The sequence below is a fragment of the Ornithodoros turicata genome, chromosome 4 (genome assembly GCF_037126465.1).
Source record: "Ornithodoros turicata isolate Travis chromosome 4, ASM3712646v1, whole genome shotgun sequence".
Classification (NCBI taxonomy): Eukaryota; Metazoa; Arthropoda; class Arachnida; order Ixodida; family Argasidae; genus Ornithodoros; species Ornithodoros turicata.
The window spans coordinates 31,213,346-31,238,751 of NC_088204.1; the positions used below are offsets into that span (position 1 = coordinate 31,213,346).

At 44.8% G+C, this 25,406-nt stretch overlaps 3 protein-coding genes across 3 annotated transcripts in view; 2 read left to right on the forward strand and 1 right to left on the reverse strand.

The window, feature by feature from the left end:
• The first annotated feature begins 1,605 nt into the window (after positions 1-1,605).
• On the forward strand, positions 1,606-9,418 carry LOC135392284 (uncharacterized). The gene is made up of 3 exons (XM_064623001.1): positions 1,606-2,455; positions 2,641-3,288; positions 9,282-9,418. Exons 1-3 carry the CDS (start codon positions 1,606-1,608, stop codon positions 9,416-9,418), a joined length of 1,635 nt encoding a protein of 544 aa, XP_064479071.1.
• Positions 9,419-12,255: 2,837 nt separating this feature from the next.
• LOC135392285 (uncharacterized) lies at positions 12,256-12,939 on the reverse strand. The gene has a single exon (XM_064623002.1). It carries the CDS (start codon positions 12,937-12,939, stop codon positions 12,256-12,258), a length of 684 nt encoding a protein of 227 aa, XP_064479072.1.
• Positions 12,940-16,303: 3,364 nt separating this feature from the next.
• LOC135392286 (glucose dehydrogenase [FAD, quinone]-like) overlaps positions 16,304-25,406 on the forward strand; it is a 40,506-nt gene continuing 31,403 nt past the window's right edge. The window contains exons 1-2 of the mRNA XM_064623003.1: positions 16,304-16,334; positions 17,678-17,835. Coding sequence (XP_064479073.1) covers positions 16,304-16,334; positions 17,678-17,835 — 189 coding nt within the window. The remainder of the gene's footprint in view (positions 16,335-17,677; positions 17,836-25,406) is intronic.

A 25,406-nucleotide genomic window follows, 5' to 3' on the forward strand; every position in this document is an offset into this window, starting at 1 on the left:
TTCATCTGTACGTGACGCCCTGGTTCCTGTGTGGCGCGATCCTCTGACGGTCATGTGCCCGTGCACACTGCGCCGTACAGCCTAGCCTAGTCATCTCTCTTTTTTTTCTTTTATTTTGTTTTCTCGGTGTAGCAGAACTTGTCAGGTGACAAGTTCAACCTCTCCGTATTATTTTTAGTCCGTCCAACTCCAACTCCAACAACGAGACACGATCTACGCGGTCACACACAAAAAAACAAAAACAAAAGAGACTGTACATGAAGAAAAGAAAAAAATATACACGACTTGAATTGGAAACGAGAAAAGAGCACACGCACATTGTAATGTGAGAAACACATACAATCGCATGGCTGCAAAAGGGAAATTATCTGAAAAAGTCAAAGACAAGAAAGTTCCGAAAAATGAGAAGAGATATGACACCTAAATGATGTACATGATGATGAAAAAATATCAAGAGATAAAGGAAGCGAGTTAAACAAGATTTGGAACCGTGTAAGGGGGTCATTAGGACAGCAGTGGTTGACATAGAACGTTGGGGGGTTCCGCAGAGTAACACGTGGGAGACAAAAATTTAGGCGGCCTAACAGAAAAGGGGAATCAAATATCGAGTGCACACATTTATAAAGAAACATCATGTCATGAATGTGGCGGCAGTTAACAAAAGGAAGCAAGCGCAGGTAATTTGAAAGCTTGTCATAGTCATACGATAGAAATGCGGGGACATTCCGCAAGAAACGCGAATGAACAATATGAAGTGCCCTCTTTTGCACAACTTCAAGATGTTTGATAACGGTGACACATAAAGCATCCCATACCACTGACGCACATTCAAGTCGAGGAAGGACGCAAGCTTTATAGAGAGAAAGAAATACCGTGTGAGAAGAAAACATTTTACAGCTGTAGGTGAGCAAACCAAGCATACGCAGAGCAGCAGAACGAATTGCTCTCACATGCTCATGAAACTGAAGCTTCGCATCAAAGAGATCACGAATGGTGTCGACTCGGGATATTTCGCCATCAGAAAAGTACTGCAATCGGGTTACTTGAGACTTGCGCTTGAATGAGATAACTTTAGTTTTTGACGTGTTGATTTTGAGGATATTAGAAGTACACCAAGAAATAACACTGTAAACATCCTCCTGAAGCAGCAAGCAATCAGAAGGCGAGGTTATGCTTTTCATTATTTTGAAGTCATCAGCATACTGTAGCATGGTGGAATGTTTAACGCAGGATACAAGATCATTAATAAAAATATTAAACAGTAGAGGTCCCAGATTCTGGCGAAAAAGAACAACAAACCCAACAGAACTGTGTGAACACGCGCGCAAAACAGGACACGTGTTAGACCTTGACAACCCATGCATTCTGGCGAAAAAGAACAAATGGGGGGTGAGGAGACAGCTGGAGTCATGCACATAAAGAAAACAAAAGAAGCTATCAATCGACAACCAGGCCCCCTCCCAGAATGCTACGCTCCTCTTCTACGTAAATACCCGGTGACGACCAGGACAGCGTCATTCTGATGATGGGACCCGAATGGGACCCGAAACGTTAACTGCATTTTGTTATGTTTGTTGAAAGCCGGTGCGGTTCAAACTAGTAAAGATGTCTACTCCCGGCAATTGGACTATATTCAGATACGTTCGAGATACGTACGGAGACGCTGCCCTGGCCGCTGCTCGTCGATACCTTAACCTAGCGACCAAAGTGATCAGATTCCAGTGCCATCTTCGCTTCAATCAAGTGTGTCTGAACCAGCATGTGGTCCCTCCTGCTCTCCGTTGCAAACCTCTGGTGGACACAGCATACGGACGACGCCTGGCCAAATCTTACGAAAGGAATTGCCTGAGGGCCCGCACTCAAGAAAACAAAGAAATCATCTTCAAGACGAGGAAACAACTTCACGCCGCTGAAAGGAACATTCAACGGTTTTTGGATATAAACGACTTCAGCAGGATCATCATCGCACGTAAGGAAGCGGAGCTACTTGAACACAAACGGCGATCAGCAGCACACCAGCACAAGCTTAGTGTGCTTTGCCCGAAACATTCCGGGCTGGACGACAGTACAACTGTGATCAACCTCTCTTCCAAACGACTGGACGACGACCACACCTCCGTGCTAACTAAAGGTATGAACTACGCCATCATTCCCCGAAGCATACCTGTTAGCGAGATTGTGTCGGAAGTAGAAGACAGACTCCGGCAAGTCAAAGATAAAACAGCAGCCATAGCGGCGAGGAACAAAGTAATCGGCATACTACAGAAGGCAAACCTTCCGCCTAAAAACATCACAAAAGCTGAACAGAATGCTCTAAAAGACCTTCGCAACGACGATACAATTGTTCTTTTGCCCGCCGATAAAGGCAAAGCGACTGTGATACTGAATCGTGACGATTACGACAGCAAGATGGAGTCCATCCTTCAAGACCGCTCCCATTTCAGCGAACTATCGGGTGACCCAACAGCCGCATCTGAGAGAAAGATTGTTGCCGCACTCAGGATCTCAGAACTAAGAAACTAATTACGGACAGTCTGTACTGGAAACTTTTCACCTCCGACGGAGCGACACCGAAGATATATGGCCTACCGAAAGTTCACAAGAACAATTGTCCTCTGCGTCCCATTGTGTCCTTCATAGGTGCACCGTCCTATAACGTGTCTAAATTCCTGGCTGAACTGTTGGCACCTTTAATGTACAAGAACGACCGGTCGGTGAAGAACTCTGCGGAATTTTGTGAGCTCATCCGTGACATCCGCATAGACGATGGCGACGTCATGATGTCTTTTGATGTCATCTCCCTGTTTACAAACGTGCCCATTGACGTAGCTCTGTCCGTAGTTCGAACGAAGCTGAGAGCTGACGTTGACTTAGAAGACCGCACTGATCTTTCAGTTGAAGACATTTTAGAACTTTTAAAGTTATGCCTCGGACAAACCTTCTTCCAATTCAAGAACAGGTTCTTTAAACAAACCGACGGATGCCCCATGGGCAGCCCAATTTCAACGACCATTGCCAACTTAGTCATGGAGCTTGTTGAAGACAAGGCCTTAGAGGACGCAGGACAATTCATCACCTTTTACAGACGTTATGTTGACGACACATTTGTGATTATTAAGAAGAATTTCACCAACACATTCTTTGACAAGCTGAACAGCATTCATCCTAACATCCAGTTCACGTGCAAGGAGGAGAAAGAGAAAAAGATCGCCTTTTTGGATGTCCTCGTGCAAAGAGACCCGTGCGGAAACTTGAAGACCTCGGTTTACAGAAAACCGTGCGACACAGGTCAGGTCCTGCATTATGGTTCGGGGCACCCTCTTGAACACAAGCGATCGGTTGTTCGTTCCCTGCTTTCACGTGCCATGAAGATCCCTTCAGATCATCAGACAAGACATGAAGAAATAACAAAGGCCAAAGCGGATCTACGAAGAAGGGCATACCCCGAGCAATTTATCTGTGATACATACCACCGAATGATGAATACACGCCCGGAACAGGCGGAAAGTAATCAAGAAAGACCCATGTACGTTACCATCCCCTACCTGAAAGGTGTGTCAGAACCAATTAGACGGGTGCTCTCCCAGGTGAACATTAAAACTGCATTTAAGCCCACGACAACACTGAGGAACGTACTAAGCCACCCCAAGGACAGAACACCACCGGAAGAAGAACGAGGCGTTGTATACAAGGTATCTTGTCAAGATTGCCCTGCCGTGTACATCGGAGAAACTGGAAGGAAGACACGAACAAGAATGAAGGAACACAAGAAAGATATCGAGAAATCAGCAACAAACCCAACAGAACTGTGTGAACACGCGCGCAAAACAGGACACGTGTTAGACCTTGACAACCCATGCATTCTGGCGAAAAAGAACAAATGGGGGGTGAGGAGACAGCTGGAGTCATGGCACATAAAGAAAACAAAAGAAGCTATCAATCGACAACCAGGCCCCCTCCCAGAATGCTACGCTCCTCTTCTACGTAAATACCCGGTGACGACCAGGACAGCGTCATTCTGATGATGGGACCCGAATGGGACCCGAAACGTTAACTGTATTTTGTTATGTTTGTTGAAAGCCGGTGCGGTTCAAACTAGTAAAGATAATATCCCTTACGCAGATCCAGTCGAGGTGTAGATGACAATGAACGTACGCGCGCGCACAATAACAGAAGAGAGAGGGGAGGATGGTAAGTGTCAACGGGAACAATGGGCGAAACTGAACACTCCAAAAAAACATCAAAGTTTGAAAAACACAAGTCTAGAAAATTACCATCCTTGCTAGGTATGTTGTTCAACTGAGCTAGTTGATGAAAGCGGGCGAAATCAAGAAGAACATTACCCAGATGAAACGCAGAACAATTACGTGACACTCTGTCATTCATGAAGTCAACACCAGGAGCATTAAAGTCACCAAGAACTAGAACTTTGGAATTAACATTCATAAGCTTCTGCCGTATTGCAAGTAAATAGTTTTCAATAACAGTTACATTAGAACGCGGAGGAAAATAATGCACACCTGTTAAAATTCTGTCGTTATCACGAAAGCAACATTCAACCCAAACACATTCCGGTGCAATTTCCAGATCAGAGCGACGAGACACATTGAAATGAGACAGCAATAAGTGAACCACCACCCCTCTCACTTTGAGTTTGACAGCGATCGGGCATATGAACAGTATAAGACGAAGGAAAAAAGGAGACTGGGTATACCTGGCCACCACCATGTTTCAATCAAGCATATGACATCAAAACAGCATTCAATCACTTCATTAAAATACACTACATCTTTTGTCCTAAGACCCCGTACATTCTGATAATAAACGAAATGGCCAAATGGCCAATTCCATCAGCTTCAGGGCTTAATAACATTTGGTATAACAATAATATTAAAGATGTCCAAAGCTGAATCTCTAATGTGTATATCTGAAAGTAAGATCACGGGGTTTGAACTCCGTACCTTGTTCACCTGTTGCACCCTGAAATGTCGCGTTTGACAAAATCGCTTCCAAAACGACACTCGAAATGGCCAAGTGGCCAATTTCATCAACTTCGGGGCTTAATATCATTTGGTATAACAATAATACTAAAGATGTCCTAAGCTGATTTTGTAATATGTATATGTGGAAGTCATATCACGGGGTTTGAACTCCGTACCTTCCTGTGTTGCACCCTACTCCTTCCTGTGTTGCACCCTGAGAGGTCGCGTTTGACAAAATCGCCTCCATAACGACACTCGAAATGGACAATTTTATCAAGTTTAATATAAAAGCGATATAAAATACAAAACGGTATCATTTCTATATTACTTGCTTAACGCAAAGTTGTCTATTCTGTTGGAGATCCGGAAAAAAATGACCGTCCGCCTTTCGAACTCCTTCAGATCGGCCGTACAGTCTCAGCACATGCGTATTACGATAATACTGGGACTTAGTCCGTCGAGCGCCTAGGAGGAGAACCAGTGCCGGATTTACAGTGGTGGGGGCCCAGTGGCACTGTGCTGTGGGGGCTCCCTCGTGTATTCTATGTCCATCTTGTTATTCGGGGTCGATATGCGTGGACAGAGGACAGATTTTTACCAAGTTCCTGTTTCAGGGATGCGTTTCAGGCATGCAAAACAGATTTCCCTTGGACAAGACCTTTACTGGTGGGGGCCCCGGGGCCCTTCCCTAAATCCGGCACTGGGGAGAACCCTGTCTGAGTCGCAACTTTGAAGGCCCTGGGTGCACCAGGATTAACACTCACACATCGTACCGTTGTTGTTATGTGGCCTGGAGGACGTACTGACCGATGACATTTCCAGAATTTGTCTGTCATTGTCGAAAAATCGTAGTCTAAACATGGGCCCTGTGCAAATATCGACGGAATCCCCATAGGCGCAATGCACTAAAATTCATTTGGCCAGGGTGCACTATGTTTATATTCTGCTAGCGCCTTTCATGTCTCCAGGGGTTCTTTGCATGGTGTTCTTCTGTATTAGACGATGACATCTTAAAATTTTTAGTTTGTTTAGCTGTGAATTGGCATAAACGCCGTCTCCCATTGAATTCACATACTGTAACACATACTGTGAATCCCATGAATCCTGTGAATCCCATTGAATTCACATACTGTGTACCGCATAGCGGCTGATCATAGTGGCGGAGCGCGCCCGCGGGAAGGAGGGGGGGGGGGTGACAGCGAATTTTGGGACTGTTGGTTCGCAGCCCCCGTACCGGTTCGCGAACGGGTTCAACTGTACCACTTTTATATCTCCCATAAAACTGCTTTTTTCAGGAAATGCATGACTAATAGCTTACTGCTGTTGTCTGCGTTGAGGTACTTAGTGGCCAGATACTGACCTTAGCGAGAGAAAGGAGAAATGGATGAACACTTGCAAATTGCCTCCACGCTGATGAAGTGGCGTGGTCCTGCTACCTTCTGTTCTCAAAATCCTTTGTTTCACGCGCACAGTACCATGAAGAACACTTAAAGGAAGTCTAATGAGATGGACAGCACTCTACGTAGCCGGCGGTACTTGTCAGCACACCGCATTCGCAGTGTGAATCGATCTGTTACCGTACTGAAGCATGTTGAAAATAAGTCTGCCAGCATTGCTCTGTCCGAGCTCACAGCAGTGTACCAGTTAACCCGCAACACAAAGGCAATGCGTCACGATACAATTGCACTACCAGTAAGCACTACTACATTTACTTTTTAACCCACCAGCAATCATACACGCACCGTTCTGTGTGCGCTCCCTCTCTACTTCTCGTGTTTCTCACTGGTTTAACTTTTACAGCCCACTTGTAAATCGAAATGTTGGGTGCTTGATTAATAAAAAAATTGTATAGAACTATACGAACTAGGCAGCTCGCCTACTCGATTCCTGCTGCATTCGTCCGCGTGGCGCCTCCTCTGTGAAGAGCAGACGTCGCAGCGCGTGCGTGGGGCGCTAGCCGCGGCGCTCACAACAACAACAACATCGACTTTATTTGTAGATGATGAATGGGGAGTTTCATCGCGAGGGGCGATACTCTACGCCTTTGCTGGCGGTGATGTGGGGAATGAAATAATGAGCCCCTTCACAATAAGGATCGAAGTCCTATATGCAATATTGCATCCAAAAAGGTCAAAGGAGCTTTAAGCGCAGAGCGTTGGTAGCCTCATTCGGCCAGGGACCAATAAATTTTGAGAGAGAGAAGGGGCAAAAGGCCGGATGACTAAGATACCCCATGAGTGCGGTTCGGGAAGGTTGGTAGTTTAGGCAATGAAGAAGAACGTGCTCCAAAGTCTAGAGCACTGCACTGACAGCATCTGGAAGAGTCAACTTGTCTCAAGCGGTAATGACACTGAGCCGTAAAAGTCCCATTCAGTCCCATTCGATGAATTAATGCAGCATCTTGACGAGCGGTGTTTCGTGGCATGCGAAGAGCGAGCGTTGGATCAAGTGCTTGCTTAGCATAGCATGGGGGAGAATGTTGTCCATTAGCGGGAAGCCAGGGTTGCCACAAGGCGTAGCAGAATGGAACGACGGTCACTGCCGATACGGGAGCTCCTTCTGGGGCGCTGTGGATCTGCTCGTTCCCCACGACATAACAATGGGCAGGAACCCACTGAAGAACCAACCTGTATCCTGCTTCGTACACAAGGTCATTAAGAGATCCGTCACTAGGGGTGTGGATGAGCCTCGTATGCCAGGATTTTCAATAGCTTGCAGTGCGGATTTTGAGTCAGTGAAGACTGCCCATAACCGCGGGGTAAAATTAATTATGTGCTGCAGAAAGAAAAGGATGACATAGAGTTCCACAGCTGTTTATGAGGTTGGATGTGAAAGGCGTAGTCCTTGCACTACGCCTTCGGATGCTATGACGAATGCCGAGACGGACTATATGTCCGATTGAAAGTCATATGTAGGCGTATGTCAATCCTGCTTACGTTTGTGTTGTTCTGCAGTGTTCCATGATCATTGTGTGGAGCTATAATGGCATTTTTGGAACTAGTTGGTTTCCGTTTTTCGTGTTTGTGAGCATATGTTTAAGTTTACCGCATTCATAAATTTGTTCATGTGTACATGGGGTTTCATTATCAGCTTCCCGATTATATTAGCAGGAGAACCGGCGTAGCGCCGAGAACGAAGAGACGGGGAGAAAGCACGGGAAAGCGGTAAGGATGAACACACAGCGTACATGCGCAGTTCCATCAATCCGATGCGCGTCTTTGGCACCAAATTGCGGCCCTGACTTCACCATTCGCTGCTGATGATCACGTGACCCAGGAAGGGGGGGGGGTTCGTGGTGAAACTGTCGAAGCTGCAGCTGCACTCCACTGCGGTGACTCTGGGCACATGTTACACGAGCGCCTCCTCTCGACGGGGGACTCCTACCTACCCTAACGTACTCTCCTGGAGCAATTTTGTCCCCAAGGCGCGCTCCGACACTGACACTTGTTCGAGCGGCAGTGAGATAACTTGCCGCTGCAAAAGGAATATCGTTTCTCGTGCAGAGAGGACGATAACGAAGCACAGAGAAAGAAACGATGCAACTTAATTGAAATGAGCTTGCAACAAGGCTGTCGGGGCTTTTCGTTTGATTACGTTGATGCTGACGAGGAATGAGAATTGCAGACATTTTAGAAAATTATTTACTTTACATGTTTTTGGAAATCCATTTTAAATTTCTTGCCATTTTTCTTTCTGTCAAAAACTAGTGGGTCCACTCGTGCGTTCCTTTATACTCCTTATCTGCTCAGGGGGCTATATATAGAGCGAGCTTACGAGGGCTGTGGTGTGCCCTCAGGCGCTTTCATTTTTCCAGGATGGCGCCCCACAGCTGGTTCCTTCAGACGGTGCTCAGCCCTGGGTGTGTGCAGAATTCGAACTTCATTGTTCCCCAGACATTCACAACAATATTGAGGTCGTGTCCACGGCTGCCACTCCAGCTGCATAATGTGTTACGCAAAAAGAACTTCGTGGGTGGCACCAGCAGTGTGAGCTAAGCCACTGTCCTGCTGGAACAAGTAGACGTCCTCAGGAAAGGGCATTTCCAGGACGTAAGGAATCATGACACTCTATGATGACGCAGTAGTGTGCTGATGTTAGTACTCCCTCAATCCTGTGAGGGGGCCCCAGACGTTGATGACGTGCGCCCACTGGCGTGGACGTCGCACACATAGCGCTCGACATATCTGCAACAAGACATCACACTGAGTAGAAGACACGCGGTGTGAGCGCCAGGGGAATGCGGCTTACCGTAAAGAGTCTGGGCGCCAGACTATCTTCGACGGGTCCCACCGCGTACAGAAAATCGACTCGTCGCGGAAAACGACGTGCCGAGAGTCCTGGACTCTCCATTCCTCGTCAGCCGCTGCGATGCAGAGACGGTGTTCTCAGCGTTAGGCATCAAGCGCTGGTTTGAGCTCTGCAACACTGCTGTTTAGGGCGGCTTCGTGCAGACGCCTTCTCACGGCAGTCCCACTAGCGGTGGGGCCCAGCTCGCATCTAACTTCGCGGACTCTTAGGAACGGGTCGTCCACAATAGCAGCCACAGTCCAGTTCTCCTCCAACTTGGTCGTTGCGGGGGCCGTAGCTCCACCTTCATCATCTTCTACTCTATCCTAACCTCTGTAGGACACGACAATCCTGTTTATTATTTACCCGACAGCGCATAATTGACTCTATTTGCTGCTGAGACATACCCGCTCTTGCCATTTCAATAATGGCAATTCTCTGCCTGACAGGCATCGTGTCAATCCGAGTATAAATTTAAGACTCATACATAGATGGACTGTGAACATGTCAATTTATTTGTCGTTTGCTTCATTTCTATTGGTAGCTGGAGGTCCTACCTACAAATTGACGACGTTTCCCTGAAGGTTGAAAGATAATCAGTAGATCAGTAAATATCAATGTGCCTCTGGAGCATTTGCATCCACACAAGCACGTTACGAAATCTTTCCTCAGCATCATGACAAAAAAGAAAAATTTCCGTGATAAAGCATATCACAATTAATTGACCGCTCAAAGCAAACATGGGTTAGCCTGCCGTGTGTGTTCGCCTCAAAATAACAGCATAATATTGTTCCCTTCAAGTTCGCCCTTCGCAAATAGTGAAATCCAGGCTCTTTTGAGACGGTCGGAATACCATATACGACGTTTTTTGAAAGTTAGCAATAAGTTTGTTATGTGATAGCCACAAGTTAAACTTATCGAGAACAGAGCTCGCTTTACAAAATAGTGTTGTGAGGTTTTTAGATTCGACAAAAATAGAGGTGTCGTCTGCGTAAAGGAAACAAGTAGTTGAAAGAAAGCCAGGCAGGTCATGTATGTAGACGAGGAATAAGAAGGGGCCTAATATTGAACCCTGGGGGCACCCATAGAGAGCGTTCCGAGTTCGGAACTGCAGCCACACTGAATGACATACTGTTTCCGATGGGTCAAAAAGCTTTCTATTAATTTTAAAGGGGTGCCTCTAATGCCGTATCTGTCTAGCTTCTGAAGTAAAATTTTATGGTTAATTAAATCAAAAGCCTTGGTTAGATCAACGAAAATGTCCAGAGACAATATTTTTTCTTCGATATTCATTCTAATTTTTTCCGTTGCATGAATTAACGCAGGCATGGTTGATTTCTTTTTCCGGAATCCATACTGGGATGAACTTAGCAGCTGATTTGAATTTTAAAAAAACTCTCCAAGCGTTGCAGAATTATCTTCTCCAGCGCCTTACTAACAGTCTGAAGCAAGGAAATAGGACGATAATTGGAAGTGTCACATCGATCCCATTTTTCATAAATGGGTGACACTTTAGCTATCTTCAGTTCTTCGGGAAAAACACCGTGCAAAAAAAAAATCGTTAAACAATTCTGCTAGCGGTTGAGAAAGGTAGTTACGGAACCTTTTGAGAAATGTGGAAGATATGCCATCGTGTTCAGACGATGCAAGTAGCTTTAGACCATAAATAGTAGACATCACTTCATAACAACTTGCAAGTGTCAGAAAGAAGGATGTGGGGTTACAGATAGGAAGAGGGACGTCTGCAGGGGGATCAGTCTGAGGACTAAGACGACTAGCAACGTTGCAAAAGTAATCATTAAATATGTTTGCAATATCTTTTGGACTGCTGGTTTTAACTCCATCCTGCGCGAGTAGGCACGCACCAGGTGCCGCTTTCTCTGTATTCCTTGACAGGACGCTTTTTTTGGTACGCCAAATACCCTTCGGATCTCCAGAAGAGCTTTCCAGCCTAGACGAGACATATTTACGCTTTGCAGGCCGAAGGATGTCTCTTTGGATGTTATTATATCTCTTGTACCTGGCGCGGAGATCGCGATTCGTGGGTTTCAGCCGGGTTTTCTTGTGCAGGTTATTCTTGTGCTTAATGCTTTTCATGATTGCATTTGTAATCCAAGGCTGCCTAACCGTTGCGCGCCTACTGCGGAAGACAGGACGAGAACACCTTTGAAGGATATTAGAAAGCGTAGCAAGAAAATAAGTAAATTTATCCTGGGCAGTACTAAAGCTGTCAAAGCACCAAGTTACTTGTGACAGGCAAGCTTCAACAGCATTGTAGTCCGTAAACGTACGGGGTGGAAGTAGTTCTGTGAGACGTGCAAGTGGACGACCGCCAAGATAAATTACTTCGTGATCAGATATGTCGCAGGCTGCAGAACAATACACCAACTTCGACTCATTTAAATTAGTGATCACATGGTCAAGTAAAGAACCCCTACTGTCATCAGAACAGTGAAAGCGGGTTACAGCTGAAATTAATTGATTGAACCCACAGGAACTAAGTACTTCAACATAAGAGGTACACACATAATCTCTCTTCAGCAAATCAACATTGAAATCACCAACGATTACACAATTGAACATATGACACTTAGAAATTGACAACATATGCAACAACTCTTCAAATGCACTTAGAAACGAATTGAAATCACCACTTGGTGACCTATAAACGACGCATGTATAGGATGGAAATGCGACTGACGGTATCATACGCCCGTTTCACATCGAGGAATACAGCGTTAAATCTTCAATGTCGAGGAATGGTTCATGAGCTTTCTTAGTCCATGTTTCAGACATTGCGAAAAAATTTAAGTCACTTTTTAAACCAGAAATAAATGCTTTTACGTCGTCTAAATGTCTGGGAAGGCTGAGAACATTAAGATGCAGCGAAAAAGGATAAGAAAAAACAGCGTTAGATAAGTCATCTAATGAAAAGTAAGACATTACAGCAAACTCAAAGAAGTATTGGACGATGTACCGCTTCGCTCTACAGCGTCGTGCGGTCTTCAGTATGTGTTATCTCAATGGCCGTTGTTCCGTCTGCGCGTCCAACAAAGATGAGCCCGTTTCGCACCCAAACGAATTGGTATCCTTTCTCTTTTGCCGACATCCGAGCTTGCCACAGAAGCTTCTTATTTTGAAGCGTGAGATTTTCACATAGGAAGATTTGTTCGTTGCGCACAGTTTGAGAATTCAGTTTCAGTTTACTTCGCTGTCCAAGCCATGCATCTCTCGTTTTTCTATCTTTGAACTTTATGATGACTGGAGGTGCATGGGCATTGGACTGAGACAGGAGCCTGTGCATTGCATCGTAGCCCACCCCTGTCAGCGGGGGAAGTTCTAATTTCAGAGCAACTTCGTTAACAACGTCCAGTAAGGCTTCTCCCGCCAAGTAGGGAAGACCACGGATCTCGATATTATTACGACGGCCGTACTGGTCAAGCTCGTTTATCTGCACCTTTAGCTGACGTATTTCTACGTTGCGTTGATCACCCAAATTATCGATCTGATCAAGGCGTATATTAGCCGCTTGTATAGAAGCCAAGTTGCTTTCGACCTGCGTAGCAAGATCATCATGCTTGTTAGACAGGGAATTAATTTTGTCCTCTAGTGATTCAATTTTTGCGATGACGGAAGTCATTTTCTGTCCGTTTCGAAGAACCTCCTGCATGATGGCTGTCAGAGAGGGATCACTAGTAACGTAAGGCTGGTTCGATCTTGATCTGCTCGCAATACATGTGGGACATGTCCATAGTTACGCTCTTCAACAGAGAATGCCTTAAGTGTGGTCTTAGTAACGCCCGAACATTTTCCAGCATGATAAGTATTCGAGCACTTGGAGCAAACCATAAAAGCACCATCTTCACTGAATGGTTGCAGGCAAGTTAGGCAAATGTCCGATTCTCCAGAAGCCATCGCAAAAGGATCGCTACACAGGATGCCGTCAGGTGGGGAGTATTTACAGAAGGTGGTATGTGAAAATTCCTCACCTAGAAAAACATGTATAAGTGACACGCTCAACAGTGCTACCCACAAGGCTGCAGAACGGAGCTATGTTGTCAGTCCCTATGAAGCATCTTCTATGGTGTAATGACGTCAGAAGCAACGAAGGATCCGGTTATGAAGATCCACGTGTTGTTGTTATCGACGCAGGCGGAAGGATGGGCGGGCTCAGCACGTATCTAGAAAAACACGGAGCAGGGTGCACAAGTGACACGCTCAACAGTGCTCCCCACAAGACTGCCTTAATATACAAGGTATCTTTATTTAGGTGCCACAGGTTTTTTTATTACAACAATAACAACAACAAATACACTGATGATGATGAATGTAAATGAGCCACAACCCAACCTGTGCGCTTAAGTTGCGCCGGAAGGGACGTTCCCATTTTTCCTTCGATAACTTTGACGTACATGACATCGAAGCTTTGGGTAAGGGTGCAACAGCACTGAAGAGATAAACAGTTCGCCGTTGCAGATGCGGTCCGTGTTGTCCGATCCGAAGGAAACGTTGGGAACGTTCCTTCCGGCGCAGCTTGAGCGCACAGATTTCGTTGCGGCTCGTTTGCATAGCGAACAAAAACTGCTCGTATCTTGAACTACAGAAACATTTTGAAATTGCCGACAGCTGGGATGGCTTTAATCCAGCCATCTCAGATTTCCCTAAAACTCGTGAATTAATAAGTTAAATATCGGATTTTAGTTAATTAGTCATCGAACATTGATGCGACCGGCTACGTCGCATCAGTGCCGCAAGGTCGCAGACTGCGACCTTGCGGCACACATAGCCGGTGCACTGCGATTCGCAGTGCACCGGCTATAAAAGATGTCCGCGAGGCCACGTATGTTAGACGCCCAAATGGCATATCTGGGGTCGTCGTAGATTTTTAGTAAAAAAATCTGGCACCTAAAAGAAAACACACCCCGTATAGCTAAAACATGACACTCTTTCTGGAATAAGTTTATAGGCCCGTCTGATAAGCTCGAAGGTCCGAAAGTCGTCACGCGTTCCATGCCTGGGAAACAAAAAGACTGACTTCCTTCGACAACAATTATATAAAAAAATCGACATACCATATCGACAAAAATTATAATTGTAAAAGTAATTAATTTAATTAGTAATTTATTTAAATTAATTAATTAGTAAAAGTAATTAAATTAACGCTAGGTTAGTTTATGCCATACGAGATTAGAAGGCACGAGGTACAAGCCGAGTTCAAAAGGTACAGCTTGCAGTACCTTCTGTGTACCTCATGAATCCGCAGTTTCATCGTTCCGGAACGGTTGTGTACCCGCTGTCTACAGGCTTCGCTCTAGTGTAACGGATGTGTACCTCGTCCGACGGACGCTTTCTCCTTTGCGGAGGTACACAAGAGGTACACAACGGGCATCAGACTTGGAGCGGAGAATTTACCACCAGCGGCATGGCCGAGTGGGTTAAGGCGCCCGTTTTTTGGTGGTAGCGAAGTTGGTGCTGAAGACTGGGAGGTGGTGGGTTCGTATCCTACCACTGGGTGTGCTCCCTGAGGTTATTCATGGGTTTTCCGTCGAAGGCATTTCCAAACGGATGTCGGCAGAGTTCTCGTTGAAATCGGCCAAGGACGCATACTAATCCCTGTCCCGCACTTCTTCCTGCATTCCTCTCTTCATCAGCCCACATGCATACGCCGCTCAGAGCCACGATTGCTTCGCGGCGCTGACACTGAATGATAATATAAAAAGAAAAATACTATATCCACGATGCCCCATTAGTTCGTCATCTACATTATGACTCGCTGTCATTGTTGAGTAATTTAACGGCTGAGTAAATCTAAATGTTGGCTTCAGTCAATACCGGAGTGAATCTTAGCTTGATTGTTTGTGATTTCAGATTTTATTCGAAAACAATAACGCTGTTGGCGTCGTTTATGAGAAAGGCGGCAAAACCTACGTCGTGCACGCAAGAAGGGAAGTTATTTTGTCTGCAGGAACTATCCGAAGCGCCCAGCTTCTCCTCGTGTCTGGAGTAGGACCGCGGGAAGAACTTGCAAAACATCAGGTAACGTGTGGCCACCCACTTCTCTGAACTAATGTAGGGTCCGAGTATTTGCACGTGTGTGCTGATAAACACGGTTCTGCCTGTGCCCAATCGCCATAAAAATTCGTGTATTTCTTGCTCGTAGATCCCATTAGTGGCGGACCTGCCGGTAGGTAAGAACCTCCACGATCACCCTTATCTCGAAGCACTGGCTGCCACGACAGAACAAGAACTAGGGCTGCAGTTCGAAGCATCGTCAACGTACATCGAATATGTTTTGCGCTCCAGTGGTAAGTGAGGCATCCAGTCCATTTTTGGATGATTAATTTCACGTAAGGAAGTCTTAGTTGTGAAGGAAAGAGAGAGAAGGTGAAAAAGAGGGCGTCTGTGTATCTTAGGATGTGCCAGCGCACTTTTGAATCAAAATTATCGTGAGTAAGGAGTACTGCTCAATAGTAGCCAATATAAAAAATAATAATTGAATCACTGAGACATGTTTTGTCGCGTAGAGATGACACAACTGAAATTCTTGCTCTGAACGTCGTGTTGTGCCCAAAAAAGGGACGGTCGAACCCTTTCCAGTAGATTTCCAAACCATCCATCCAAACCATCCATAGTGTGATTTTATTCCTGCTGGGCAACCGACCGCGGTATCGAAAATCCGATGAGAACTAGTGTCGTAGTTTGACTATTATTCGGTGGAAGACATGACAAAGCACATGCCGGATGTTGAGAGTATTCCGGAATTCCCTCTCTAGTAGAACTGGAAAATGTCACTCTCTAAGAACCAAGGACGGCGCAAGCTTGAAGGAAGGAACGCCGCGGCCGTGCGCGCGTCTGTTCGGGCTAGTTAGTAGCAGTTCCAGAGCGCAGGGAAAGGCCAGATAACCAATGAGCCGCCTTGGAAACCTCGCCTGAGCGCATATCGCGCCCGTGGCTCCGAAAGACCATGTAGAGGAGCTGTTGTTCTTCTACAGAACTACTGACATGACTGAGATGATGGAGTGCTCAGCAGGCAGATGTGCGTGGTCGCACGCTGGGACGGTGTCGGTAGTACTGTGGCTGGCTGGCGTGGTAGCTTGTCAACACCACCTAGATGTGGAAGGCCAGCTCAGCCTATCAGGATCGTGTTTTCAATAGCGGTAGCCAATCATTAACGTGCTCTCAGCTGTCGTAGCCATGGAGACGAACCACCGTCGTCTACGAGTATAGTGATTGGACGTCACCTATAGTACTAAATAGAAAAACTTTAAAATAAAGCGCAAAACTGTCCTATATCTTTCTCAGGACTGATTTTCTGCAAAGCGTGCTGCACATTCTGTCTACAGATTCCGGTCTACAAGATCCATGCGAGCTGCAATCGTTTGCGAGTTCCTGAATTCGCAAAACGGCGAATTACAATAGCGGACGAGTTCTGACTTTATATGTCCACGTAGCGGAGGAGGGAGAGGAGGCAATAACCAGGTCTTCTGTATCTAGTTGGCGTTCGTTTGGCCAGAAGGCTTTCAGTCTGGTGGGTCAAAACACCTCGTGGTGTTGGTGTAAGACTGCTTGCCGTAGTTGGCAAGCGTCGGCCAAACCTGTTTCCCTCGACTGCCAGTACGCAACGTCTACCCAATAGTGAGGCGAGAGGGTTTCTTCTCTTTCTTTTTGTATAAGTTGTATTTGGCGCCGCCAACCTGAAATAGTCGACCGGTCGCGTTGCCAACGGATAATTCTCGGCAGCCAATAATAAACGTAACCTGACCTTACGTCACAACACAGGAGAAGTAGTTGGCCGAGATCGCCGCCGATGCGTGCACAACTTTTCGCGGGAAATTCGCATTTCCCTTCGGAAATATTTTGTGTCACAGTAGTACTACGAGTACATTAACATCCCCGGTAACAAGTATGCGTCTCAACTGCCTTCCACGCTCATTTCACATGTTCGAGCTTTCCCAAGTGTAATCTATGCTCTTCTGCCGTCACAGCGTCAGCGAGGAGAATCACTTTTCCGGAGCATATTAACGTTCACTTGGGTAAACATTCATTGCTCTGATTGCTCGTGCATGGCCAAGTAATCAGTGGGACACCCCTTCCAATAATGTATAATATTTGCGATTTGAAACGTGCCACAGAAATGCTAATTTAAAACTGCGAGAAGCAAACTGTGTTGGCTTAGATATTATTTAATGTGGGGAACGTAGTCTCGTAATAACGCCAAATCCAGCCCAGGCACTACATGAAAGGCGGCACAGTAGACTTATGAGTGATATTTTTCGTCTAGTTTGGCGCCATGATTAGAGCCTTATACCTTTCTATTACGAAAATAAAGCTCGTCGTACGTTTTCGTCGTGATTTGGCGCTCTTCGTGTTCAACTTCTGCTTGTCTTTCTCTTTTCCTCATTCTTCAGGACCGTTGGCACTGCCCGGATCAGAAGTGTACTGGTTCGTCAACTCAAGTTTTGCTAACGTCAGTTATCCAGATGTTCAGATCACCATTGCGTACCCAAGCCTCTCGGATCCAGACACTGAGAAAGTGATGACAAATCTAAGATGGCTGAGAAAAGACGTGAGTCATAGCTTCTTTTCGCGTTTTGGCATAGGCATGGAACGGGAGCAGGAAAGCATGTGTGGTAGCGGTTTTATTTACTTTCATTCATCCTCAGGCAGTGTTAAATACAGCGGTCCTACTTGTAGCCCCGCTTCCTATTTTTTGAGCAACAGAATCGGATTGGGATCCTGCAACATTTTAGGTTTATAGATTGAAAAATAGCTACAAATTTAATCGCTTAATGAAGCTAATCGCTACAAATTCGGGTAGCGGCGATGTTTCTCTGCGTTACCCCAAGTTTCCATAAAAAAACGTAACACCGGGAGTAAGGGCCACGCACCAGCAAACAAATACCTTTCTATGACTACTTTTACGAGCTTGCCATCATTCAGCATATTCTCGCAAATACACTCAATTGGAATACATGAAAAATAACTTTGATGACATGAACTATAATGTGTCTATCAGCGGACTTCTCCGTGGTTTACTTAGCAGTTGCGAAACGCTGCTCTTGTGTCTGACAGAAAGTAATATGAATAACGAGGCGACACTATTTCATTGTATAAGGGATTGCAAAGCTACTGTGCGCCACTGATGATATATGTCGAATTTGTTTCGAGTTTGTTTTCATTTATTTAAGTTTGAAAGTGTTACGTTGAGTAACAAACTTTATTTCATAGGATGTAACTGGGTTACATACATAACGAAATGTCAATAGAAAGTAAACAGAATGCTTTGGCGTGTGTCAGGAACGGAGGCACAGGAGCATAACGAAATACGTTCATGGCACCCGCATACAAAAATGCATTTACTTTAACGTGTGTCATATTTTTATATACACTGTTTTGTTTTGTGTTGTTTTTGTTACAGAATTTTTATTTAAAAGCTAGCACAGCAATATAGATACCGTTTTAGCAGGTGGGTTCTACAGCCAGGCGAACACCCTGTAGGACAGCGTTTGAAACTACATGAACGACTAATTAGCTAAAATTCATTGATTAACTTATTAATTAGATGCTTTCAGTGAAATGGGAGATGGGAGAATTATTCAAATTCACCGTTCTTATTAAACACCGTGTGAAGCGAACGTACTCCGATATATAAAACGTCGAATTTCGCAAAGTAAATGAGCCGAAACTAGCCACGGCAATAGTAAAGAAATGATACAAAGAACATGTTCTTTGCGTCATTTCTTTGTTTGCATGGAAAATGCCACGGTCGCATCGATGATGGATGGTACAAATACTCAGAAATTCACTTAAAGGGGCTGTGAACTCTAACAAGCTAGCGCGCCGACTGTGTCGACTCCAAACGAAGATTTTAACTTGTTGGCTGTGACACCTTTTGTATAGATGAATCTGGTAGGACCGTATCTTCACTACATATAGCATACTGCTTGAAAACCATCTCCAATGACAACATTCTCGCGCCTTATTTGTTGATAACGGGAGGCGGAGCGTATTATGTGGAGCCACTATGTATTGCATTATGGCTACCAAATAGGCTCCTCCTCCCGTTTCCCACAAATCGGGAACGAGAATCCTGTCATTCGGGATGATGGCTGGCTAGGAGTGTGCCATGTGGTGAAGTTCATTTTTAAGAGCGATAAAGCAGAACGTTATGTGTACCTCCGCGTTGGCGTCTGATTGGGTGCTACAACTCTTCAGATAATGTAACAATGGATAGAGGTATCTGGATGACGGTGCGTCTACTCGCCCGCATAAAAAAAAGTGTTTTTCTTGTGTTAACGCTGTACACCACACCTTATAAAGGAGAAATATTGTACAATAAATTGTAAATACAATTACGAAGCGTAGGAGAACAATATTACACATATTACACACGTAACAAAATACATGCAGATAGGAGTTCTTACCCCCTTTAAAGTACTGATTCACTACTTGATACCTCATGCACTTCCCACATTGTTTTGTTTCTCTGCGTTCCAGACAAAAACAAAAAAATCATAAAGCGTCCAACATCGAAGCATGGAACAACATGGATACAATATCAGTATGTGGTTGTTGAAAATGACATCACTGAAGCCCACACTCATGTGTTTGCCGTTGAAGTGCTCCGTTCCGGACTGCCTGTTGTATTTTTCGACGATAGCCGCTTTTCGTGGCAGGCCAAACCACTTGTCAGGGTCGCCGTAATGTCCTTTGTTGTTCTTCTCCGCTGTTTTGTTTGGAAGAGGCTTACCAGAAGGTTGGCAATGTGGTTAGCTATGGGTATGAGCGCACTTTCCAACGATCTGGGGGTATCACGCGAATGTCGCGACACGAAGTCTCACGGATGAGCTAGGTCGTTATACTCCGATCTATAATTGTTCAGAAAGAACCAGCACTAACTCGCTTACACAAAAGTGCCTTCCAGATATGTTGCTCTTAACTAGCTATCGTCGGTAAGCAACGAATTATGATGTTTCCTCACGCAAAGGGGAACACAAAAAACACAAACATACAAACCCAGTCAAAAATCTGGAGTGGGACGACTCCAAAGAGGTTTATTGGACAGGTCCCACTTTGAGTGTGGGACCACTTAGTGACTAGGACCAGTTGAAAGTGGAACCAGTTTCACGATGGTACCACTTGAAGTGGAAGCAGTGGAATTGATCCAGTGGTCCGCTCTCCTAAGTGGTCCGGGATCCGGCCGCTTAGCAGCTGGGCCCACTGAATCCATGAACAAAAATAATGCGTAGAAATGCACATTTTACTCTAGTAAATACCGATATTTATTCTGCAAAAAGCATACACTGAGCAGAAATAAATAGTCAATACATCTCTACATGTACACACTACGTAGTATAAGTCTGATCACTCACTGTGTCTGGACATGGATTATGCCTGACTGTGCAATGCACTCACGGACCACAGGAGCTTTCGTTCTGTTGGCCACCTCACCCCACACCTTGTGTTTTCTTAGATAATGACACATGACACTCCTGTTTTCCATGCAGGTTGCGACATACACCCCCTTCCTCTTCACCGTACGTTCGGAATCTTCGTATCCTGTTTCTCCTCAAGTTCTTCCTAAGTTTCTAAAATGACACATCTAATTAATAGTAACCAAAACATGACGGTCATCACTCATACCTGCGAACGCATGGACGACACAAACACGTGATTGTTTGATTGCATCCGCTAGCTATTTAAGCAACTTCTTATCTTTATTAATGGGAAACATGGACGCGCCAGGCATACGCGGAGAGAGACAGAAGTTGTCCCCGTGATGCCTGGCGCGTCCATGGTTCGCACCAGTAATTACCAACTACGCCAGTTTCTCACTGTCTTATAAGTAGTTTATTACTTCAGTTCATATTTGGCTCTTAAGCCCCCCCCCCCCCTCCCTATCAGTGTTCATTTTCGTCGTACATTTAATTATGAACCCGCGTGTTTCACTACAGTTTTAAACATGTCGAGCTCGTATTGTCGGTGATGACATTTGAATCTTTTGAATATACTAAAAATTCCATATTTAACTTCTTCACGCGAGTAGTGTTTTGGTGAAAAGACCAGCGCGGAAGATTGTCACCTTGAGCGGCTACTTTATCCTGAAGCATGTAGCCTGCTCTTTCCTACTGGTTCCCACTATTGCACTCCAAAACCAGAACATTTGCCAATTACGCGTTAAGAACCAATCATTGTCCCGAATGATATCATTCTTGCGCCAGAGTGGGAAGAAAGGGATAACACGACTTTTGTGGCATGATGCGCTTACGCGAATTCCCACAAAGAGCCGTACACCTCACGTTATGAACAAATTGGGATGGAGAAAAGGATAACACCCAGAGTTGTAATTCTCACGTTATGAAAAAATTGGGATGGAGAAAAGGATAACACCCAGAGTTGTAATTCTGCCGGACAATGTCGATGAGATAAAGCTTCGTTTTCGGGGTGTCAGCGATCCCAATGCCAAGAGTGCACGCGGAGCGAAGTTCGGTGTAGGCTGCGAACGGGGTCGTGGCAACGCTCTATTAACCACGAAGAAACGGAATAAAACGTGCTCTGCGCTCTGACTGTTCTTTATTAAACATAAGACGGTCACAAATGAGCGGAACAAAGTAACATGCCACTTTAAGGATACCCCGCAAAGTCTTTCGAGGAAAGTAAGCTGTAGTGTTTAGAGGAGGAAAGAAACCGATTAAACGTCTCCTAAGAAAACGTTTATATATGCATACGTGCTGCTGTACGTTTATGCGAACGAAAACGTTTAAACGTATCCTGGGACAACGTTTAAAGGGACTATGAAACGATTTTTTTCTTCGTTTCGTTCGAAAGAAGACATTTTTCTGAGTCTAGAACCGAAATTTTATTTTCGTCGCGCGAGCGGATTTCTCGGGAGCGAATTTAAACGGAGCGGCGAAGGGAGGACAGCTGGCGCCGCGCCGTGACGAGCTGCCGAGCGGAGACATAACGGGTAACTTGACGCGACCACGGCCGGCTCAGCAACACGTCATCGTGACCTGTTGCCGAGCCGAGGAATCCCGCCAGGAGCATGCGCCATAGGATCCAGCGTATGCGTTCATCGGGAGTGGAAATCCCCATGACAGCAGCTTTCGCGCGATCGGCAGATTTCGGCAGTGGCGGCAGCCACAGCGCGAGCTCGCGGCATTACTTGCCATTGTGCAACACCGGTGACGTAACGGGGAACCGAAGAGCGGTCCGTACAGTTACACCATTGGCAGGGAAATATGCGCGGGAGAGGAGGAACGCGGAAGAGACATTTCCAGCGCGCGCTCCTCGCAGAGTGGAGCGATTTCGTCCGGAAAAATTTGTGGCATAGTAGTTTTTCTGCGGGAAGAACAGTTTCCATCGAAAAAAAGTATGGGGGTTCGGGAAATTTCATAGTCCCTTTAAATACGTATACGTGCTGTTGAACGTATATCTAATAGAACACGTTTAAACAGCGTTTAATCTATGAAACGTGTTACAAAACGCGTTTCTTAGGAGAACGTTTAAACGTTTTGACGTTTAAATGTTTAACATAGAGCTCTAATTTAGAGTAAAGTATTTAGAGTTTTAGCGGCGGTACTGTTATCAGTGTCTGGTAGCTACGGTGTTATCAACACGTGCCGACTTTCGTTGTTTTTGTGAGGGCGCTGGCGCTTTGTACCGAGGTGTTGTGGGAGGATGTTTCGGAACAATAAATATCTTTTCTACCTTGACCTTTGTGCGAGCATGTTGCCTTCTACAAGAGAAAAGTACAACTACCTAGAAATGTATTTAAAGTAGCATTTCACGGAACACGAAACATCTGTGACACCAAAGCAGCATACAAACATTTCAGGTCCATCTGTAACACCGATGTGTACACTGATAGCATATATGCAAGCTGGAAAGATCTCAGCACGAGTGTCTCAAGCGCTGCTATCGTGGAATTCTGGAGATCTGCAATACATAATTAAGGCACCGAGGTCATGAAGACGTACATCAATCTTTCAGCTATATAACCGATATAGCTCATATAGGTACAACAGCCCTACACATAGAATTGTAGCCAGAGGCGGATCAAGGATGTTACAGTGACAGCCGTTAAGTGAGTAGTAGTAGGAGGGGGTGTCGTATAAACATGGGTGAGAGTTAACAACCTGGACACCTGACCCTGAGCCCTGTGCGTTTTTTTCCCCGCGCGGCGCGTATGTGGAGGGTTGTCCACGTGCTTATAGGCTCGGGAGGGCTGCGTGCGCGCTTACCCTCTCATATTTTTCAGCCTGAACCGACTTCTTTCGACATTTTTGAGCCTTGGCCGACTTGGGTCGCGTATTTTTTCCCGCACCCGGCGCTCGGCGCTCGGGTGGAGGCGCTTACCGGCGGGTGGCGCGTGGCCGGAGGGCTGCGTGCGCGCTTACCAGCTCACATTTTTCAGCCTGGGTCGACATCTTTCGTCATTTTTCAATCTGTGCCGACTTCAATCGTATTTTTTTTTCAGCTACAACAGGTGTCCAGTAGGCTGTTTACATGCAAAGGATAGCCATACACAAAAAGTACAAGTGAAAATATATTTATTAAAATCAATGGTGCAAGGAATTATGCTATGACTCTGTGTGGAGTGTTGTCCGAGCGTTGTCAGCGCACAGTTGGGCAGTGGGCGGTTTACATGCAAGTATTGACATGCAAAGGATAGCCATACACGAACTACAAGTGAAAGTATATTTATTAAAATCAATAGCGCAAGGAATTATGCTGTGACTCTGTGTGGTGGAGAGAAACCCAGCCAAAAACCTGAAGCAGAAGAAACACAATGCAATACACGTAACAAAGAATATACTTATTACAGGCATGATGCAATAGCATTGAATAGGTATCACAGATCAAACACAATATTTTTTATTAACTAATTATACACAAAAGTTTTCAATGAATCAGAAGGGGTAGCACATTTAATCAAAGAAGATGTTCTTAATCAATACGATTACAATCAAAATTACAAGTTTTATTATAAAAAGTCTGAGAGGTGAGAACCTGATAGATGTAAGTAATTTCGAGCACAATATGGAAGCTAAGTTTAATATTCCAATATGACACAAATTTAATTAGTCAGTTTCTTAGAAGTGAATAGCGCAGACATAAGGAAATAATTAGAATCAACACATAACATTAATAGAGAACCTAACTGACGTATTCTCCAACATGTAGGGAAATAATAGCTACACAATACCATATCAAAACGAGAAACGGACACCGCATTTAATCAAAGAAGATATTCTTAATCAATATGATTACAAACAAAATTACAAATTACAACTTGTATTATAAAAAGTCTAATATTCCTATACGTGAGAACCATCAGTGCAATAGCGGGAAGTTCTGATGTATGTATGTAATTAATTGTGAACAGCACAGACCCTGGAAGACCATGAGAGAAGAACGACACGAACACAAGAGGAAATAAAATCTATACCACTACAAATAATTTATCATTTTAACTATCATAAAATCATCCTCGTGACATAATCTAATCGAACACTATACAATTTTCATTCTAAGAGACACTACAAACCTTACTTTGTTTTATGAATCCAACACAGAAAATAGATATGTTAAAAATGAACTTCACCACATAGCACGCTCCTAGCCAACAACCAGCTCTGATGATATCTGCTCTGATTTGTTGAAGGTGGGTGCTGTTAGATGTATGGAAGACCACGAAACACGAACGACAAGAACGACACGAACACAAGAGGAAATGAAATCGATACCACTACAAAGAAGATATTCCTAATTAATATGATCACAATCAAATTACAAGTTGTATTATAAAAAGTCTAATATTACTATACCTGAGAACCATCATTGCAATAGTGTGAATATCTGTCATAACAGTTCGAGCGCAATAGGGAATCTAAGTATCATATTCCAACATTACATAACTTTTAATTAATCAATTTCATATTATTTGAACAGCATAGACGTAAGGAAATAACGAGAAACAACACAATCAACAGCTACAATTAATAGAAAGCCAAACCTGCACACCATCCAACACATTAAGAAATGATAGCTAATCAATCTATCAAAAGGAGAAATATTACAACATAGCACAGACTTAACGCTGAAGAACAGAGGAACACTCTAACCGGTGGCATG

Bases quoted from the DNA above. Each gene is read 5' to 3' on its own strand.
- LOC135392284 (XM_064623001.1), top strand. From the start codon at position 1,606: ATGTCTACTCCCGGCAATTGGACTATATTCAGATACGTTCGAGATACG. The intron at 2,456-2,640 runs GTGACCCAACAG...TGTCCTTCATAG, and splicing joins CCATTTCAGCGAACTATCGG to GTGCACCGTCCTATAACGTG. The intron at 3,289-9,281 runs GTCAGGTCCTGC...CACCGCGTACAG, and splicing joins CAGAAAACCGTGCGACACAG to AAAATCGACTCGTCGCGGAA.
- LOC135392285 (XM_064623002.1), bottom strand. From the start codon at position 12,939: ATGCAGGAGGTTCTTCGAAACGGACAGAAAATGACTTCCGTCATCGCA.